The sequence below is a fragment of the Sorex fumeus genome, unplaced genomic scaffold, assembly GCF_029834395.1.
Source record: "Sorex fumeus unplaced genomic scaffold, SorFum_2.1 ptg000098l, whole genome shotgun sequence".
NCBI lineage: Eukaryota > Metazoa > Chordata > Mammalia > Eulipotyphla > Soricidae > Sorex > Sorex fumeus.
In genome coordinates, this window is record NW_026606155.1 from 29,802,673 (window position 1) to 29,824,895 (window position 22,223).

At 37.1% G+C, this 22,223-nt stretch overlaps 1 protein-coding gene across 3 annotated transcripts in view; it reads right to left on the reverse strand.

Moving 5' to 3' along the window:
- FUT8 (fucosyltransferase 8) overlaps positions 1–22,223 on the reverse strand; it is a 311,640-nt gene that overhangs the window by 27,688 nt on the left and 261,729 nt on the right. For all 3 annotated transcript variants that reach the window (XM_056133859.1, XM_056133858.1, XM_056133857.1), the window contains one exon: positions 11,164–11,410. In XM_056133859.1, the coding sequence (XP_055989834.1) occupies positions 11,164–11,410 (247 nt within the window). The remainder of the gene's footprint in view (positions 1–11,163; positions 11,411–22,223) is intronic.

The following is a 22,223-nucleotide window of genomic DNA, read 5'->3' on the forward strand; positions in this document are numbered from 1 at the left end:
AAAAAATGGCAAATTAGAAATAAATGGGTGATTTCAGAGCTCTTCTATATTCTTGACAGTAAGATACTAGCCCTCCAGAAAAAGCTAGATGCAATTTTTAAGATTCTTGAAAGTAAATGATACCAAGATTCACAGTTTTTGCTTTAGAGCATATGTTTATAACATTTTGATGCAAGATTTTTGTTTTCTTCTTTTTATCCTGTATACTCATCAAAACTGCTAGTTTGTAAAATTTTAAATTCTCTGCAGAAAGCTCAGACCTTTAAGGATTCTTACAACAGCACTATAAAGGCAGAAAAATCTTTTAAGGATTTTCACTATTTTAGGTTAATGTAGCCATTTCAGCCCCTTTGTTATATACATAATGAATATACTTCCCTGATTTTCACTCTATCAAAAATAGCAGATACTGATCTCATCTATCCTTTTTAAGAGAAGCTTCAAAATGGGGACAAAGATTTACATTGTCGTGCACTGAATAAGGCACTGACTTACATACTATTTTTCTTCCAACTTCATGCTTCCAAAGTAATTTTAATAGAAATAGGAATAATTATAATATAGTTTATATTCATGAATTAAAACTATTCTTAAAATTGCCCTTTTCATAGGTCGGCAAAACCCTCAATGACACTGAAGCTAAAAGTATCTTCAAAGATAAAACACCACTGACCAAACAAGTGGAAGCAGAGTAAACATATGGAACTATCTTAAACAAAGAAGCTTCTGCACCTCAAAAGAAACTGACCAAGATACAAAGACGGCCTATGGAATAGGAAAGGGTATTCACCCAATATGCTTCTGATAAGGGGATAATATCAAGGACATACAAGGCACTGGTTGAACTCTACAAGAAGAAAACATACAATTCCATCAGAAAATGGGGCAATGAAAGTAGCCAAAAGGCACATGACAAAATGAACTTCATCACTAATTATCAGGGAGATGCAAATTAAGACAACAATGAAATATCATCTCACACTACAGAGACTGGCACACGCCCAAAAGAACAAAACCAACTGGTGTTGGCATGGATGAGGGGAGAAAGAGACTCTCCTTCACTACTAGTGGGGATATCGATTGGTCCAGTCTTTCTGGAAAACAATACAGATGTTTCTCAAAAAACTAGAAATTGAATTCCCATTTGACCTAGCAATACCACTTCTGGGAATATATTTCAAGGGTGCAAAAAGGCACAATAGAAATGATATCTGCACCTGTATGTTTATTGAAGCCCTGTTCACAATAGCCAGAATCTGCAAACAACCCAAGTGCCTGAAAACAGACAACTGGTTAAAGAAACTTTGGTACATCTATACAATGGAATACTATGAAGCCATTACATTTGCTTATGAATGGAAGGTCATGGAGAGTATCATGCTAAGTGAAATGAGTCAGAAAGAGAGAGACAGACATAGAATGACTGCGCTCATTTGTGGAATATAAAATATCATAATATGAGACTAATAATCAGGGGCAGTAGAGACAGGGCCAGGAAGATTGCTCCATGGTTGGAAGCCTGCCTTATGAGCTGGGGGAGAAGGCAGCTGGATAGAGAAGGGATCACTAAGCCAATGATGGTTGGGGGGATCGCTCAGGATGGAAGATGTGTGCTGAAAGCAGATAAAGAACCAAATATGATGGCCTCTCCTTATCTGTACTGCAAACCATAATGCCCATAAATAGAGAGAGAGCAAGAGGGAAACTGTCTGCCACAGAGGCAGGGGGAGGGGGTGGTGGTGGTTAGGGATACTGGGGACATTGGTGGTGGAAAATGTACAGTGGTGGAGGGATGGGTGTTCGTTCATTATATGACTGAAACTCAAACATGAAAGCTTTGTAAGTGTAGCTCACAGTGATTCAATAAAAAAAAATCTAAAATTTGATTCTGGAATCAAGTACCGTCAAAGACATCATTGCCACACACCTTCAAAAAAGGAAATATATTGAACTTAAGTGATTCAATATAAACAAAGCATAATAAGTTGTAAGCTCTGTAGATGACATATAATCCTTTGGTTATACGCCTCTGTTATTAAAACAATGTGACTTTAAAGGAGTAGAAATGATAACAATGTTCAAATTTAGCAGTGAATGATAAAATTGTTTTGTAGTACCAATCCAGGGAAAACCAAAATTACTGGAAGAAAAAGAGAAAAATTGCAATATATAAACACAAGGTTTGTGTTGAATAAAATGTGTATTTGCAAGTAAAAAAATATGGTGGAGTTTGGGCATGGAGGTAGTATGTGCTGTAATAGAAGAATATTAGGATTCAAGAATCTGAATATCCCAGATTTCAGTTTTTTTCATTAACAATGTACAGGACTTTAGGCAACTTACTTGATCATTCTGGTCCTTCATTACTCGCCACCCTTTCGTTATTTTTTTAAAAAATAAAAACTGTATCAAGTGGCATCTATAAAGATTTACAGTAGGTTTTCCCATAATTCAGTTACTGTGAACAACCTGGAATAAGTGAAAATGAGATGCTCTATCCTGAAGGAGCTTGATATATAATAGTAAAAGTAAGGCCATATGAAAATAACTGATTTCTTGTTAGGATTAAGTTGAAAGGCATATGAAAGAAATTAGGCTCGCTGCCTTTTGTTACCTTTATATTTACTAAAATACCTTCAGAAACATCCTTTTTCCTGTCCAATCAAGGAGTTACACTAAATTAAATGATTTCTAATATCCTGAACAAGCCTAACGTTGTTATTCTTCCATACATATTCCATCATTGTCCTTTCTCAAAGGCTTAGTTTTTAGTAGACATTGAGAAACTGAAGAAAATTGCTTAGTGATTCTTGGCCACTATCTAAAAGCTCTTCTAATCTCTGTTTTCCATGGCCATGGATATTATTCTTCTACTATATATATTTTTATATACCACAAATGAATGCAGTCATTCTATATCTGTCCCTAGGAGGACTGGTCAATGGTTGCAACTAACCACAAGTGTGTGTGGGACCGAGGGTAGGTAAGATAGGGAAGAGACCAGTATGACAATTATGGCTGGGAATGATCATGCTGGACAAGATTTGAGGGCTTAAAGTAGATATGGGATATTCTTGATAACCTTTCAGTATCAATATTGCAAAGCACAATGCCCAAGGGGGGGAGAGACAGAAAGAGAGAGAGAGAGAGAGAGAGAGAGAGAGAGAGAGAGAGAGAGAGAGAGAGAGAGAGAGAGAGCGCTTACCCTAAAGGCAGGCAGGAGGGGTGGTGGGTAATTGGAGGGAACCTGGGGACACTGGTACAGGGAAATGTACATTGGTGGAGGGACGGGTGGAGGGACAGGTGTTGAAATACTGTATGACTGAAATCCAATCATGAACAGCTTTGTAATGGTCTATCTCACAGTAATTCAATAAAAAAATGAAAAAAGAAAAATAAAAAACAAAAGCTCTTCTTCCTTTGATCCTTCCATTACTATAGCTCATTTATTTTTATTTTATTTTTTTCCTTTGTTTTTATTTTCTTTTCCCATTCTACATTTCCTTGGGCCTTCTTATCAACATTTTCATGAAATCCAGTGGAGTTATTATCTTCCACTTCAAATCTAGTTTACTGAGAGAAGCAGCAATTAATAAGGATGTAGGAAAAATGGTATTCAAATGATATCATTCATTTCTTTTTCTTTTCTTTTAGATGACAATGCTAGAATTTTTTTAGGGTTGTTTTTCAAATTTTATTGTATTAAAGCACTGTGAGTTATAAAGTTATTCATAGGGTCTTTGGCATAGAATATTTCTTCACCGATCCTGCCACCAGTGTCAACTTTCCTCCACCAGTATTCCTTTACCTATTGTTCCCCTCCTTTCATCCCAGTCCCAGCCTGCCAGTTTTTTTTCTTTATGAAAAGATGTTTTCAGGAGATTTTTTTCTTTTTCTTAAATTTTTATTAGTGAAACATCATGAGGTACACTTGCAGACTTACAAATTTTTGTGCTTGGGTTTCAGTTATACAATGATTGAATACCCATCCCTCCACCAGTGCCCATTCTCCACCACCAGTAGTCCCAGTATCTCTCCCACCCCCCCAATCCCCCATCCCACCCTACCTCTGTGGCAGGGCATTCCCTTTTGTTATCTCTCTCCTTTGGAGTGCTGTGGTTTGCAAAAGAGACATTGAGTGGCAATCTTGTTTGGTCTATAGTCTACTCTCATCACGCATTTCCCATCCTGAGAGGAACCTCCCAACACCCTTTATTTGGTGCTCCATTCTCTATCTGAGCTGCCTTTTCCCCTAGCGTGTGCCAGCCTGCCATTTTGACAAGCATCTTTTACGTTTGCTTATTAGAATTTGGTTCTTATTATTTCAGTGTTGACTCTGTGGTTTGGATGTTTAGCTCTCTCATTCCTTACCACTACAGATATACCTGAATCCCTTGCCCCTGTACTTCTCATTTATCTCTTCTCCCTCCTCCTTCATTCTATTTCTTTTTTTTTCTTTCATTCTCCTCCCTCTACTCTGGGGTCAAGGGTAATCTCAGTATTGTCACTTAAACCATTGTGTTTTCTCATCCAGTTACTCTGAAAAACACATATAAGTGATATCCTGTTATTTTCCTTTTTTTTTCTGGCTTATTTCATTTAACATGTTATCTTCCAGTTCCATCCATGTTACAACAAATTGCATGATTTGATCATTCCTTATCTCTGCATAGCATTCCATTGTATACCACATCTACATAATTCACTGACTTATCATTGGAAATCTAGGTTGATTCCAAATCTTAGCTTATCTGCTCACCATCACTTATTAGAGAAATCCACATCTCACACCAGTGAGAACGGCAGATAACAGAAATACTGAGAACAATCTATATTGACAGGAATGTGGTGAAAAATTAACTCTCATTCACTGCTGGTGGGAATGTCAACTGGTTCAACCTCTGTGTAAAACATTAGGGAGGGTTCTCAGTAAACTTAAAATTGAGCCAACATACAACCCAGCAATTCCACATTTGGGTATCTACTCCTAGGACAGAATAGCATTCATTCACTTTTGACTATTGTTTGGAAAGCAAAGGAAAGAATGGGAATGAAGATGTCAGAGTAGCACCAAAGAAATAAGCTCTTTAATCCAGGTTCATAGGAAAAGCTGGTCTTAAAATTTGACCTAGGACATGCCCATACATCTAAGGGCTTATAAGCATGTACTGTTTAACTAAAGGGAAAAAAATCCCCCTTTGTTCCTTTTATTCACCTATGAACAGTGAATTAGTAAGTGGAGGAGGAGCATGTGGAAAGGGATTTTTTTAATTGAAGCACCATAAGCTACACTTACAAAGCTTTCATGTTTGAGTTTCAGTCATACAATGATCGAACACCCATCCCTCCACCAGTGTACATTTTCTACCACCAATGTCCCCAGTATCCCTATCCCCCTCATCCCAACCTCCCCCCTGTCTCTGTGGCAGACAGTTTCCCTCTTACTCTCTCTACTTATGGGCATTATGATTTGCAATACAAATAATGAGAGGCCATCATGTTTGGTCCTTTATCTACTTTCAGCACATATCTCTCATCCCGAGTGATCCACCAACCATCATTGGCTTAGTGATACCTTCTCTATCCCAGCTGCCTTCTCCCCCAGCTCATAAGGCAGGCTTCCAACCATGGAACAATCTTCCTGGCCCTGTCTCTACTGCCCTTGCATGTTAGTCTCATATTATATTTTATATTCCACAAACGAGCACAGTAATTCTATGTCTGTTCCTCTCTTTCTGACTCATTTCACTTAGCATGATACTCTCCATGACATTCCACTCATAAGCAAACTTCATGACTTCATCTTTCCTAACAGCTGCATAGTATTCCATTGTATAGATGTACTGAAGTTTCTTTAACCAGTCGTCTGTTTTCAGGCACTTGGGTTGTTTTCAGATTCTGGCTACTGTGAACAGTGGTACAATGAACGTACAGGTGCAGATGTCACTTTTACTGTGTTTTTTTCCACCCCTGGAATATAATCCCAGAAATGGTATTGCTGCGTCATATGGAAACCCAATTTCTAGTTTCTTGAGGAATGCCCATATTGCTTTCTAGAAGGCTGGAACAGTTGGCATTCCCAGAAACAATAAGAGTTCCTTTCTCCCCACATCTGCACCAACACTGCTTGTTCCTATTCTTTCTGATGTGTGCCAGTCTCTGTGGTGTGAGATGATATCTCATTGCTGTTTTGATTTGCATCTCCCTGATGATTAGTGATGAAGAGCATTTTTTTCATGTGCCTTTTGTCCATCTGTATTCCTTTTTGGAGGAAGACTTTATTCATTTCTTCTCCCCAATGTTTGATGGCGTTGGAGATTTTTTCTTGCACAATTCTACTAGTACCTTATATATCCTGGATATTAACCCCTTATCAGATGGGTATTGGGTAAATAGTCTTTTCCATTCCGTGGGCACTCTCTGTATTTTGGTCACTGTTTCTTTTGAGGTACAGAAGCTTCTTAGTTTAATGTAGTTCCACTTGTTTATATTTGTTTCCATTTGCTTGGTCAATGGTGTTTCATCCTTAAAGATGCTTTTAGCTTCAATGTCATGGAACCTCCACCATATTAATGGACCCAGCACTACATGTCCTGGTCCTCTGCTTGCTCCCTGACCATTCTAGGTGAGATAAATCTTCCAGCTGACATCTACAGGCACCCTTTTTGGAACTAGAGGCAGTTTCCCCTCCCTTTCAGCTACGTCCAGCAGCTTCCATGCCCAACCTCCACCATACTAACAGGCCCAGAGGCCACATCTAGTATTCATTAAATTTCACACTGCTCACAGTTAAACTTCATTTTCACTGGGTGAAGACAGGCAGAGAAGGAAAGGAGAAACTCCCATTCTAATCTCCCAGAGTCTCTTATGGAGCTAACTGCAAAGATTCATTCTCAGTCCAGCAGGAACATAGCAAAAACAATAGGGAAGATGCATAGAAGTCCACCAACCACAATGAGTGAAAAACAATATAAAAAAGAAAGTCCAGTCAAAACTAACTCAGAATGACTTTAGTAACACCATGATGAGAATGCTTAATAGCTCAAAGAAACGACGGCACAGCATAGAAACGACAAAGCAAGAGAACTTCTACAGTCAAATGGTAGAAAAGAAGAACATTTGATGAGAAGTTAGGGAAGAAGAAATATGCTTTTATTGGATCAGGAAAGTTTTAGTAATAACTTCACTGTCTGAAAGAGAGAGAAAAACAAACATATTATAGCAGTTAAATTACTAAAATATCTTTAGCTACATTTCTGGAGTGATAGCACAGCGGGTAGGGTGTTCGCCTTACAAGCGGCCAACATGGCCGACCCGAGTTCGATTCCTCCGCCCCTCTCGGAGAGCCCGGCAAGCTACCGAGAGTATTCGATATGCCAGACACAGTAACAACAAAGTCTCCAATGGAGACGTTACTGGGCCCGCTCGAGCAAATCGACGATCAACGGGAGGGCCTTTACTTTACTTTACTTTACATTTCTCATTATCATATAACACAGTATTTCTCAATCAGGGCCCTATGGCTTCAAGGGAGCCCTCAAGATACTCCAAGGAGGCTACAGGTGAAAATGGAGCCACAACATAAGATTTGGAGTCAATAAGTAGGATGGAGGACCATAGGAAGAAAACAGGATCAGAAGCATTTGATGAAAACCAATAAAGAACAAATCAACAAGATTTCCCTGGAATTGAGGACTAAGATCCTAAAGTCCTGAAGGGTCCCAGCAAAACATAGACTCAACGAAGAAAACTAGTTGATCCACTGTACTCAAAACTACATATTCCAAATGTAGGGACAGAACATTGAAAGCAGAAAGATAAAAAAAAAAAAAGTACAAAGGACAGCCCATAATACTCACACCAGACCTATCAAATGAGACTCTATGAGCCGGAGAGAACGGAGGTATATGGCATTAAAAGATACCGAAATGAACACCTCATTAAGAATACTCTATCCAACAAGATTATCATTCAGATCTGAAGGAATGATACAGAGGTTCCTGGACAGGCAACAATTTAGGGGATTGATAGCCTTGAATTCAGTGTTGCCAAAAGCATTAAAAAAGCTTCCTTAAAAGACAGGACAAATTTCCCAGAACTTGACATTGAAAATAGTACTTAATCAGGGTGCTTATGGTTGCCCTCTACTAGATTAAGGAAGGTATAATTACGCCTAGATCACTAAGGCATTTTATATACTTTCAATAATGAATTAATGTTTTTTTATGGTAAATGTTTAAATTTTTCCAGGCATTTTCCTTATATATTTTATTTTTTATTATAATCAAAACAAATTTTTATTATATTTTACTTAATTTTATTACAATAAAAACAGATTTTTATTATAATCTTTTACTTATTAATAGACACTCAATATCTATAGTTTCTAATATATCCCTTTCTTAAATTAAGATAAAAAATACCTATGCAGATTTTCTCCTTAAAATTTTCTTAATTCTCTTCACTCTTACTAAATTTTATATTTGTAGGATTTTCCCATTTCATGTAAATTTCATAATGCATTAGCACAGAATCAAGTTATCACTGATTTGCAATTTTCTGGAATTTAGATTATCTATATTCATCTATGTATGTATTGATATCACGTCTCTATACAAATAAATAAAAGAGATCTTTCCTGTATGTAATAAAAAAGAAATATAGTGGGTTTTAGAGATATGACAGTGGGTAGGACACTTATCTTGCACTTGTCTGACCTGGGTTTGAACCCTGGCACCCCATAGGGTCCCTCTAGGCCTGCCAGGAGTGATGCCTGAGTGCAGAGCCAGAAGTGAGTCCTTAGTACTATCAGATATGGTTCAAAACCAAAAAGCAAACAAACAAAAATAATAAGGGCAATGGTCAAAGTGATCAGAACCAAAGATTTTGTCAATAGAACTGAGCTTACATGGGCAGAGGTGAGGGGTTTGGGAGGATACACGGATACACTGGTGAAAGGAAGTGGGTTCTCTGGTGATGGGTGTGGAAAAGAGGTAGATATGAAAAGGGTGAGTAAAAGCATTCTAAATTCTGGTACCTCAATAAAAATGATTAAAAATGCAATCTGTGGTACTTCAAATTTCTATACTGGGCCAGTTCTCTAATATACAGTTTATGAAAAATGAACACGGGTATCTTTCCAGCACACAAATATAGGAAACAGGGCTGGAGAGCTAGTACAGTGGGTCAGGTACTTGCTTTGCACACTGCTGACCTGAAATTGATCCTTGGCACCATTATGGTCTCCAAAGCCCCACCAGGGGTGTAGAACACCCAGCACCAACAGATGAGACCCCCAAAATCCAAAACAAAAATAAAAAATAACATACTAAATTTCAGTTCTTATAACAGTTTAAATTCTTAAATATTTATTTACTTCTTAAAGTTTTTGGTCCACATCTGGTGATAGTCAAGGCTTCTGATTGGCTCAAGGATCACTCACAGCAGTACTTGGGGTATCATGAGGGGGGGGATGGGATGGAATCTAAGTAGGCTGCAGGCAAACAAAGCATCTTACTGTCTTTATGGCCCTTTTATACCTACATATACTATATAGTAATAACTAGAACTAAATACTAGAAATCAAAATAGAATAGGAATTGAAAACAGACATTGACTTTAGAGTATACTTTTTCTATAATCATTATGCTATTAAGTCTTCGAAAAAGCAATTTTATAAAATGAGTTCTGTTCCCATAGAAGCAGGTATTCAATAAATGTTCTGTAAATAATTGATTAAATCAATATTAATATTAATAAATAGGTAGCTTTATTACAAACAGTATAAACTCAGAATGCCATATTCAGGGTCTATTTTCAGGAATTACTTAAGTATCAGTTATACTGAAAGGTATTAATATTTTGCACTGTAGATTTTCCACTAAAATAAAAAACAAGTTTTTATTATTATACTATTACATTATTATCTTTTAGGGCATAAAATTACCTTCCCTATTTTACAGATAGAAAAATTAAAGCCTTATTATGTAACTTTGTCTAGAATTAGAGAAAAGCCAAGAATTTACCCCGGTCATTTATAATCTAGTATTCCTTCTATTAGAAAGAAAACCTTTCCTATATGTGAAATCTGGCATCAGACTGAGAAAAACAATTCTTCCCATAACTTTTTATGCATGTGTACAGGAATATATGCTTGTGAGAGAAGATCCCTGCATGGATTTCTCTGGCTCCTGGGATTTCTTAATATATCTCTCTTAACATAAATCTGAGACTAAATACACAGCACATAGTATCTTCCAAGTAGTCAAAAGAGAGTTTATAATAACAATTTTAACATTATATTACAATTCATAGCCTTGTTGTAAAAATAGTTTTCATAAACACAAAATAGAATATGAAAAATGTAATGTTCAGTGATCATTACTGAAGTCTATTCATAAGGTACAACAGAAAAGTTACAAATGTGACAATCTCATCTAATGGTCTGTTAGGGTAACTAGAATAATGTGTTATATTCAAAACGAATGGCTGGAGCAATAGCACAGCAGTAGGGCGTTTGCCTTGTGCGTAGCCAGCCTGGCCAAGCTGGGTTCGACTCCTCCACCCTCTCGGAGAGCCAGGCAAGCTATCTGTGAAGTATTCAATATGCCAAACATAGTAACAACAAGTCTCAAAAAATAGAGACATTACTGGGCCTGCTCGAGCAAATCGATGAAGAATGGGAGGACAGTGTTTGTGTTTATTCAAAACGAGTAAATCTCATTCCAGAATCACCTACTTCCCAATTTAGGGTAATTCCTTTCTTTTACTTCATGGGTTTCTCTTCTCTTTCAGGAGAAACCAACATTCTTTTTTAAGCATGTTTTCTTCTCCTCTCACATAAAAAAAAAATTCTTTCTTTAAAAAATACTATTAAGTTTTTCTTTTTGTTTCCTAGAGGAGAATGATAATTTTAGAAATATGAATTTTTATTCAGTTGAATGAATAATTTAATAAATAAGGGTGAAAAAGAATGATGACTCAGTTACTGAAAGTAAATAAGGGATGACTGGTCTCTCTGAGGCTGATGGTGAACTCTGGTAGCTATATTTTTTGGTAGAGCTTTGAAAACTAAGCTATGTACTACAAAGTTTATAACTTATTATAAAGGGATATAGTTCTGCTACTACATATCACTTAATGATGAATAAATCATATTCTTACCCAATAACTGGATGTTTGAAGCCAAGTTTCTTGGTGGCTTCTTCTATCTCCTTTTCCAGCCAGGGTTGTGGGCGGATCAAGTATTTGACAAACTGGGACACCCACCACACTGCAGGGTCACCATGGACTCTCACAAGTCGATCTGCAAGGTCTTCTGGTACAGCCAGAGGTAAATATGGAGGACGAGGATGAAGACTGTCTACAATGGGGAGTTCGACCACCTGAACATTTTTGTCCTTTACTTCACCTAAGAGGATATCAAAATATTCCATCATCACCACATTATATTCCTAAAACAACTATCATTTAACAATAACTAACTCTTGGTGTTTATCCATGAAAAGTGAATGTGTGTGTCTTTCTAGTACATAAAAAATACAGGAAACAGGGCTGGAGAGCTAGTGTTTGCTTTTCACACGGCTGATCTGGATTTGATCCCTGATATCCATTATGGTCCCAAACAAAAACATACATATATATTTATAAAAATATATACATTTAAATTATAGAGAAGATATTCATTCTCCCAGACTTACCAGTTTTATAAAATACTGCTTTCCTCCCAAATGGAGAGGAAATAAATAAAAATAAGAAATTTTTTTGTTTGTTTTTGATTTTTGGGTCACATCTGGCAATGCACCAGGGTTACTCCTGGCTCTGCACTCAGGAATTACTCCTGGCGGTGCTCAGGGGACCATATGGGATGCTGGGAATCAAACCCAGGTCGGCTGCGTGCAAAGCAAATGCCCTACCCACTGTGCTATCGCTCCAGCCCCGAAATTTTAGCTTTTTATAATTTAATAATTACATATTATCATACAACATAGTAATTATACATATACAACTTAAAAATTACTTTCAAAAGGTAATTTTGCCAAGGTATGATTATAAAAGTAATGAAGGCGAGTTTTTAAACTTAGGTTGGTCTACTTCAAGTCCAAGACATTATCTTTTCTTTCATAATGTGTTGCCTACATATCTTTTCTTTCATAATGTGTTGCCTCAGATCCTACATAAGGATGATATCTAGCATAAAAAGTATCTACATAGAGAATATTTCTGGTACAAATAACCAGCTTGCAAAGTACTGCTGTTTTGTAATTGTTGATTAGAAGATAGTATTTTCATAACTTCTAGCTTGTCATTATAGCATATGGCATTACTTTCATTATAGAACATAATAAGTTGAGAATACTTAAACAAAACATATCTTTTGAAGAAAAGAACTGATAACACTAATGTCCTTTTTCCTTAGCCAACTAACACATTCTATATATGACAATAACAGAATCTGTGTTGTTTTCCTGTATATTACTTTAAAGTTAAGGCAGAGAATTGATACCAGTTGTTATAGGTTATTCATTTCATAACCTAAATTCTAGTTCCATAATCTAAGTTCTCTATATATTTTATCATTGTTAATTTTATATTGCAATAAAAAGAGAACAAAATGTAACAGCCTGATATAGTTTATTTTCTGAATTAAGAACCACATAGTTATAACTAGATAACAAAAAGATGCCTGAGAAATTTTGCCAATATAAAATGTACTGAATTAAATTTTCAATAACAGAAAATATTAACCTGAACATACAGATAGTTAAAATGCTGTCCTTACATTTAATGAATTAGAGAAAGTTAATCCCTGGACTACTAAATTTAAAAGGCTACTTATAGGGAATAAATCTAGAATAAGTTTAAAATATATTTACAATAAAATATGGTCCTCAAATTCAATTTTTTTGCATATGCAAAATATTTTAGAATAAGTTATAAGATCTGGGAATACAATCACTTAAAAAACTGTATGGTTGTTAGGAAATCAGTTTTTTCATAACTAAAATTTAAAAACTGTGACTAAAGCAGGGCAGTGGATGAAATGGCTCTTTAGGTAGCAAAGTTTGAAGATGAAGGGTCCTAAGTTTAAATAAAGCCAATGATGTATAATACATAGATCAAAGAATGGCCTGGCTAATATTATCTCTTTGCTATTAAAATTCATTTCAAGATTATTAGAAAAAAAATCTTTTAAAATATGACACTTCATGAGTCAACAGCAAAAAAAAAATTATAATATTACAGTTCAAGGATGCCATTAAGAAACATTTGGGAGCTGGGCTCCTGTCCTACAGACATGAGGCCCTGAGTTAGATGTCTGAAACCACCCACATGCCAAATGTGATCCTGGCAGCACAGTTCCTTTTGATCCCTGGTGTCATAACTAAGCATGAGATCTAAGGCATATTGAAACCAAGGGTGTGTGTGAGCACTGCAACTGAAGTGTGTCATCCTCACTCATCAGAACAACAGAAAATAATAAGAAAGGGAGGGGGGCAGGAAAACAGTTGGAAAGTGTTAAAAAATGATAAACTGAAATGAAGTGAAAGTACAGCCAGTAGGGTGCGTGGCTCTGCAGCACTGCTATATCCAGGTTCCTTTCCTGGCATTCCATATCATTTCCAGGAGTAATCCCTGAGTGCAGGCGGAGCCAGGAATAAGCTCTGAGCACCACTGGTGTGGCCAAAAAAAAAAAAAAAAGATAAACTGCAATAAAAAATATATGTGGGAAGGGCTAGCAATATTGCTCAGTGGTGGTGCACTTACCTTGCACATGTTGGACCCTGGGTTTTTCAAACCAACCAAACCCAAAGCTATGTGTGTGAATGGTATGCTGAATTAAGCTCGAAAAGAACCCCGTAGGTAAGGCAAGGCAAGGCAAGGCAAGACAAGGCACATCAGGGCACTTTATGTGGAAAGAAGATAAATGGTTTATTAGGAGAAAATAGAAGAGAGGCAATTTATATTTCATTGAAGAAAAAGAAAGAGAAAAAGACTGTAGTTTAGAGATGTGGTATTTCTGATGGTTGAGTACCTGCCTTGTATGTGTAAAACCCTAGGTTTGATCCTAGCAAAAGACCCTAGTCTCTCAAATATGACCATAAACAAAATTAAAGCTACCTTCCTTTTGTGATTTCTTCTTACACACACACACATGCACACATACACACATGCACGCACACGCATGTATATGTTTTTAATCCATACCTTGGGCTGGAGCGATAGCAGAGCAGAAGGCCTTGTGCGCAGCCGGTCCGGCCAAGCCAGGTTCAATTCCTCCACCCCTCTCGGAGAGCTACTGAGATTATCTAGCCCACACGGCAAGCATATTCAACATGCCAAAGACAGTAATAACAAGTCTCACAATGGAGACTTTACTGGACCTGCTCGAGCAAATTGATGAACAACGGGAGGACATTGCCACAGTGCAATCCATATCTTGCTGTGTTCAGGTCTTACTGCTAGCTCTGTAATCAGGAATTCTTCCTGGAGATGCTCAAAGGACTATATGGGGTAACTGGGCTTCAAACCCAGATGCATGCAATACCCACTATACTATTTCTCCAGTCCCATTTACAGTATTTTTCTGAATATCCAGTGAAACTAGTTCATAACTTTACTAACATGAAAGTATCACCCTTTTATTACCTTAAAGCCTCAACTTCCTTAAGCTATAACTTTTTTATAGTCCTATGTCAGCTATCAGAAAGAAGAAAAACTATGCCTATACTTTCAAGACAGAGAAATAAGTTTATTTTTATTGATTTTTTTGTTCATTCATTCTCTTGTTTAAATGTTTACTGAATACCTTCTATGCAACAAACGCTGGACTACTCAGATTATACATGATGACATGATACTTGGTCTCCAAGATTGGGGGGGGAGGGAAAGAACGGAGAGGGGAGGGAGAGAGAGAGAGTACAAAGGATTAAAGCACTTGTCTTGCTTGCTTACAACCCTGATTCAATCCCAGCACTGTGGTTTCCCAAGCACTGCCAGATGCAACCCCTGAACACAGATTTAGAAGTAGCTTCGAGCACCACTGAGTGTGGCCCCAAACCCCCAACAATTAAAAAATAAAAAGTGAAAAGCCTCTCCTAGAACCACTGCTCTCAATGAAAGAAAATAAAATATCACAATAAACTATTAAAAAGTAATCAATATTCCATCCTAGTAAGCACTGTAGCACTGTTCTCCCATTAGTTCATCGATTTGCTCGAGTGGGCACCAGTAATGTCTCCATTGTGAGACTTGTTACTGTTTTTGGCATATAAAGTACACCACAGGGTGCTTGCCAAGCTCTGCTGTGCGGGCGGGATACTCTTGGTGGCTTGCCAGTCTCTCAGAGAAGGATGGAGGAATTGAACCCAGGTCAGCCGCTTGCAAGGCCAAAGCCCTACCCGCTATGCTATTGCTCCAGCCCAGTGATATATATTATATATAAATGCAAAAAAACTGTCAAGACAAGTGCTCTACTCACTGTATTATGGCTCAAATAACTTAATCTAAACCAGAGTTGTTACTAAATTCTAGGGACCAAGAGATGGTTGAAGTGATTACTTTTCAAACAGGAGCCCTGACTGAGTTCAATCCCAGGACAGTACAGCCCCCAAGCACCAAGCTAGTAGCTGAAGTCCATGAGCAGAGCTAAGCATGGCCCCCAAACAAAAACAAAAGGATTTATATAGATATCCAATGCTTATAAATATCAAATTTTATTTCTATCTTTTTTTAAAAGAAACAGGTTTTCAGGGGCTGATGATGGTATTTCTTTTAAGGCCCTCCCGTTGATTATCGATTTGCTCGAGTGGGCCCAGTAACGTCTCCATTGGAGACTTTGTTGTTACTGTGTTTGGCATATCGAATACGTCACGGGGAGCTTGCCAGGCTCTGCCGTGTGGGCCAGATACTCTCGGTAGCTTGCCAGGCTCTCCGAGAGGGGCGGAGGAATCGAACTCAGGTCGGCCATGTTGGCTGCGTGCAAGGCAAACGCCATACCGCTGTGCTATCGCTCCATAAATTTGAATTCAAATTAGGAACAGGTAAAGAATACACTGTCAATCAAAATATCATCTTGATCACCAGAATGTAATTGAAAAACCTGGTCTTGTGTTTTGGATTTATAGTTTCATGGGTTTCCTAATAGTTCCCACCCAATCCTAAATTGAGTTTGCCCATCAGTCCTACTATGTGGTAAAGGAGGAGGAACATGCATTCTGAGAATGGGCCATAGCCATGAGAAAACATCACATGTTTAGTTCACTCTCCCACACGTATCAATTTTATGAAATACTGCTTTCCTCCCAAATGTAGAGGAAACAAAATAAAATAAAATTTAAAAAACACTGGCTTTTTAAAATTCTTTCTGTAGAAACTCTTGAGGAAGAGGACTCACAGTACTTGCACCCAAACTTCTGTCTCAATACCCCAAATAATTTTCTAGAGTTAAAGAAATTTTATAGGTACCATGATGCCAAATGGAGACTGTCTTTGACATAATCAGGAAAATTGAAAAAAAAAAGAATGCCTCTTAACCATGCAATTCTATGTATTGTTATCAGGAAAATGTCTGAAATTATGTCATATGCTATCTAACTAAAACCATCTCTAGTAATGGATGCTAAATTTTGAAGCTTGAGAATCATATTTAACTTCCACATATTACAAACACACTGAGAGGGTATGTGAATTTTTCAAAGGCAATTGTGATATATAAAAAAGTCAGGATAAGACTCTTAGTATTTACTCCATTATATATACCATAGTCTGCTACCTTAAATCTACATTTTCAAAACACACAACTAAATCCTTTGATCAAGAATATCTTTTCATTTTATTAAGACTTCAGTGTTGTAAAACGCATTCTAGCAATCTTAGAACAAGATAAATGTTACCAGTCATATAAAAATTATAACTGTTCATTTGTAATCAATTAGTGCAAACTAATTTTTTGGTGGGCTGGGTCTTACCTAGCAGGGCTCAGGGCTTACTCCTGTCTCTGCGCTCAAAGATCATCAGCTACATGTAAAAAATGTATGTAGCTCCCCAAGCTGAGTTCTCAGCTTGGGTTTTTTACCTGAGCTTTACCCTTAAATGGCTACTCAGTTCAACCTCAATTGATTTGGTCATTATTTTTTCAGGAACTAATTTTTGAGGTCATTTCCTCTTGGATAATCTTGTTTTATTTTATTTAAAATTTTTATTCCCCTTCCCCTTTACTTTGTTGTTGTTGCGATGACTGGAGTTTGCATACACACTTGGCTGTGGTGCTCACACATTTTTAGCTGTGTGTTCATACTCGCTGTAGTGTTCTCTGAAGTGTGCAATCTGTTAAACTGGGGGATTTGTACGTGCAGTTTTAGTTGATATACACAAGTTATGTGGAATTTGCTGCAGGTGATTGCCAGAGATCACACTTCCTGACTATGGTACTTGCACTTCTTATAAATTATAGGGCTTTCTGGGGGTTGCACCCCTTTTCGTGGTGTTCACACACCTGCATGAGTATGGTGTGGTCAGAAATCACTTGTACTTAAAAAGCAAACAGTAGAGCTGGGCCAAACTCAAAACAGCAGAGCGGCTAGGAACTCACTTAGCACATGTGAGACACCACTCATGATCTTACACTTGCAAGGCAGGTACTCTAAGCTACTGCACTATTGCTCCAGATCCAATAATCTTTTTATAAGACCATTCCTTTCATTAAGAGCAAATACGACTGAGAAGTTGTATTAGTACACTTTAAGTCCTCTGCAAGGAACTTAGATAAAAGGGGACTACCTTAATAGATGCAGACAAATGAGTATTTTTTAGAGAAGACCTTTCCCTAGCTAGTTAATTTACGGTGGCATCAGTTAAAATAGCCTATCATTAGCTCATGTAACATAAGACAGAGGCACTATCCCCAAACTGGCGAATCTCAATTACTAGCTTTCAGTATATTCAATAGAAAAGGCTTAAGGAATTTAATATTTATCATAGGTTCTGCTATAAATGTTTCAAGGGTAAAAACTAGGGTAAGTATCCTTGGGGTTTCATCCTGAATGATTTTTTCTTCAATTAGTTTAGCAACAGTACAGTTTAGCAAAACAAAGAAGTGTGAAAGAGGTTGCCAGTAGGAAAAAACAATTTCCTTCAAGACTTAACTGTCCGGATCTTAAATTTCAGTTGGAGAAGGAGGGGGTTTTGATCAGCTTTCTGGGTCTGAGTTCATGTCTCTTAAGAATGTTAAACATTTATTTTTTTTACTACTTACATAAGTTCACTTTTCCCCTCAAATAGGTTCAGAAGGGAATAAGGTTTTCATTCCCTTCCTAAAGGTTGCTTTGAATGGCCATAGCTGCTAGTTGTCATGATAGCCCAAAGACTGTGTCAACTGCTGGAACTCATGACCTTAATTTGAGGCTGGAGGAGGGAAAAGCATTAAACAAAATGGAGTAATGCAAATGCCTGTCCATGTAACTGTAATTCATAGTGATTAATAATACAGGCTTTACAGCCATAAAAATAAATGTCAAACTCATTATCTCTTACTGGCTATGCAATCCTGGAAGGTTATATTCAATTTCAACTTAGTTTCTTCATTTGAAAAACAGTACCGTACTCATCTATAAAATGGGATTGATTCTAAGTACCTAACTCACTTTTTTTTTTTTTGGATTGAATTGCCACTATACCACCAACGCAGGAGCGATAACACAGTGGGTAGGGCGTTTGCCTTGCACGCGGCTGATACAGCTGACCTGAGTTCCATTCTTCTGCCCCTCTCGGAGAGCACAAAAAGCTACCGAGATATCTTGCCCACACGGCAAAGCCTGGCAAGTTACCCATGATGTATTCAATACGCCAAACACAGTAACAAATCTCACAATGTTACTGGGCCTGCTCGAGCAAACTGATGAAAAATGGGGGAAAGTGACAGTGGATCGAATCACTGTGATATGTACAGTTATAAAGTTGTTATGATTTAGTTTCAGTCATACAATGTTCTAATAACTGTCCCTTCTCCACAGTACATTTCCCACCATGAATGTCCCCTGTTTCCCTCCCACCCACCCCCTATTCCCTAGTCTGCTTCTATGGCAGAAAGTCTCCTATCTCTCCCCCCTTCATTTTGGGCGTTATGGTTTGCAACACAGGTATTGAAAGGTGATCATATATGTCACTTTATCTCCTTTCAGCACTTAGTTCTTGTCCATAATGATAATTTCAAGTTATTATTATCATTATCATAGTGGTCTCATCTCTTTCTTTACTGCCGTACCCCTCACACTGTGGGCGAGTTTCCAACGGTGGATGGACCAGACCTCCTGGCCCTTGGGTATTGGTCTCATACTATGCTTCCCCCCCTCCCGCCATCTCTCACAAATGAGTGAAATCAGTCTGTTCCTCTCCCTCTGACTCATTCTGCTTAGCACCAATGCTCTATGTCCATCCATTTATAAGCAAATTTTATGATTTCATTTGTCCCAGTGGCTGTATAGTATTCCATTATGTAGATATACCATGGTTTCTTTATCCAGTCGTCTGTTCTTGGGCACTCAAGTTGTTTCCAGATTCTGGCTATTATGAACAGTGCTGTAATAAACATAGAAGTGCAGATGGCTTTTCTGAAGTATGTTTTTGGGTCCTTAGAATATATCCCCAGAAGTGGTATTGCTGGGTCGTATGAAATCTCATTTTCTAAATTTTTGAGGAATACCTCATATTGTTTTCTAAAAAGGTTGAACCAGACAGCATTCCCACCAACAATGAATGAGAGTTTCTTTATCCCCAAATCAGTACCAGCATTGGTTGTTCTTGTTCTTTTGATGTGTGCCAGTCTCTGTGGTGTGAGATTATCTTATTGCTGTTTTGATCTGCATATCCCTGATGATTTAAAAAAAAAGATGCAGAGCATTTTTTATATGCCTTTTGCCCATTTGTATTTCTTTTCTGAGAAAGTATCTGTTCAATTCAAATGGAATAATAAGCCCTCATGAATAGCTAAAGCAATTCTTAGGAAAAAGAAGATGGAAAGCATCACCTTCCCCAAATTCAAACTGCACAATAAAGTGGTAATAATTAAAACAGCATGGTATTGGAATAAAGATAGACCCTCAGATCAAAGGAATAGAGTTGAAAATCCTGACACAGAACCTCAAGCATATAAGCATTTAATCTTTGATAAAGTGCAAGAAATATGAAGTGGGAAAGGGAAAGCCTCTTCAAAAAGTGGTGCTGGAAAAACTGGACAACTACAAGTGAAAAATGAACTCAGACCTCTTTCTAATTCCATCTGAGCAAAAGTCAGATCATAATGATTAAAGACCTCAATATCATGCTTGAGTCCAGCAGGTACATAGAGAAAAACACTCCATGACAGAACTCTCCAAGACATCTTCAAAGTTGAAACACTACTGGCCAAGCAAGTTGAAGCAAAGATAAGTGGGACTACATTAAACTAAGCAACGTCTGTAACTCAAAGGCAATTGGTGACCATGATACAAAAATAGCCCATGGAATGGGAAAAATTATTTACCCAGTACCCATCTGATAAAGGGTTAATATCAATGATATGAAAAGTACTAGAAGAACTTTACAAGAAAACACATCCAACTCCATCAAAAAATGAGAAGAAATAAACAGAAACTTCTCCACAGAAGAAATACAAATGGTCAAAATATACATAAAAAATGTTCTTCATCACCAAGCTACTTTAAAGAATAAGAGGGTATAAGAGCTCAGCATGGTGTCTGACAAAGTAAATGCCAAATTCCCCTAAGGAGATAGCTCTAACTCCCCCAGAGAGATTATTCAAATGTTTTCCATACATGAGGTCCCAGCTTGATCCCTGGCACCACTTTGGTTCCTCAAGTACAATTAGGAATGACCCTGAGGACCAACTGGAAATAGTCCCTGAGTGCCACTGGGTGTGGTTCAAAAACCTAAAAAAAAAAAAAAAAAAAAAAAAAAAAAAAAAAAAAAAAAGCAGTACTTTATTTTAGAATAAATTCTCTAAAATAATCCTTAAAAACTGGCTTGATTTTGGTCCTTGAAAAGAGTATTTGCCAAAATATGTTCTCTGAAAACTATCAAAGTGTTACATTTCAGTGAGTTAAGATGCACTCTCAAATATGCTATATATATGAAATATATAGATTCAAAGTAAATCCAATAATACTGCTTGCCATAGGCAATAAAAAGAACAGCTTCCATAAGCTTCCATATATTCAAAATAATTAACAAACATTCAAATGGAAGAGAAGCAACTTCTAGCTTTGTGACTTGACTTGGTCAAAATTCTGTTCTATACTCAAAGTACAAAAAAGTAAGCTATTAAAACTAGTATAACTTTTGTTCTAGTATAGCGAAGAATCCTTGCTTAATTTACATATACAAAGATTACTTAGACTTCTGGTATTGTCATGTTCTTTAGTGGTCAAATACAATTACTTAAATTCTAGCTAAATTCTCTGAGATTTGTTAGAGGAGAAAGAATAAAAGGAGATCAAGACCAAAGCTAACGAGTTTGGTGTGATTTATAGAGGCCTGGGGGAGCTTTTGAATATTGTTGGACTCAAAGGTGGCCATTAAAAAAAAGTAACAAATGTGTGAGGTCTGTTTTGGGGTTTTTGAACAACGACATCATTAATATTTATATCCTCATTTAATGACTTAACTCCATTCTCATTTAAAATATGGAGGAAAGATATACTATTAAAAGGTAAACATCTGGGCTACTTTTCTTTTGTTTTCAACTACAGCCGTTCATAGAGATCTCTTTTTGAACTTTAATAAGCAACCATCATCTGTCATGAATTCTATCACTGTGCTTCTTAAGCAACAACTCAAAAGACTGTTATTACCGCTGGTTTGAAGCTTTCAACCAATTGAGTGAAAACTTCTAAATTCAATCACATGAAACAGTGCAGTGTTAGCAACATTCTTAAGAATTAGCATATCACACTATGGGGATAATTGTGCAGCATTCTTACGAGGTACATGCTGCTTTTACTCAAAACAGAAATGTTTTGCAGAGGCAACCAGATTCCTGGTTCACTGATCTCAATGATACTCTAGACAGCTCTGAATAGGGGAATAAAAGAATAGGATACAGTGGCTTAGGACAATGTCAAAAGAAATAAGACCAAAGAAATTTGTTTGTGATCACGCTACAAAATAGAAGTCTCCCTGCAGTCATTTTTAATGTTTCTGAAACTAATATAATCATTTAACTTTTA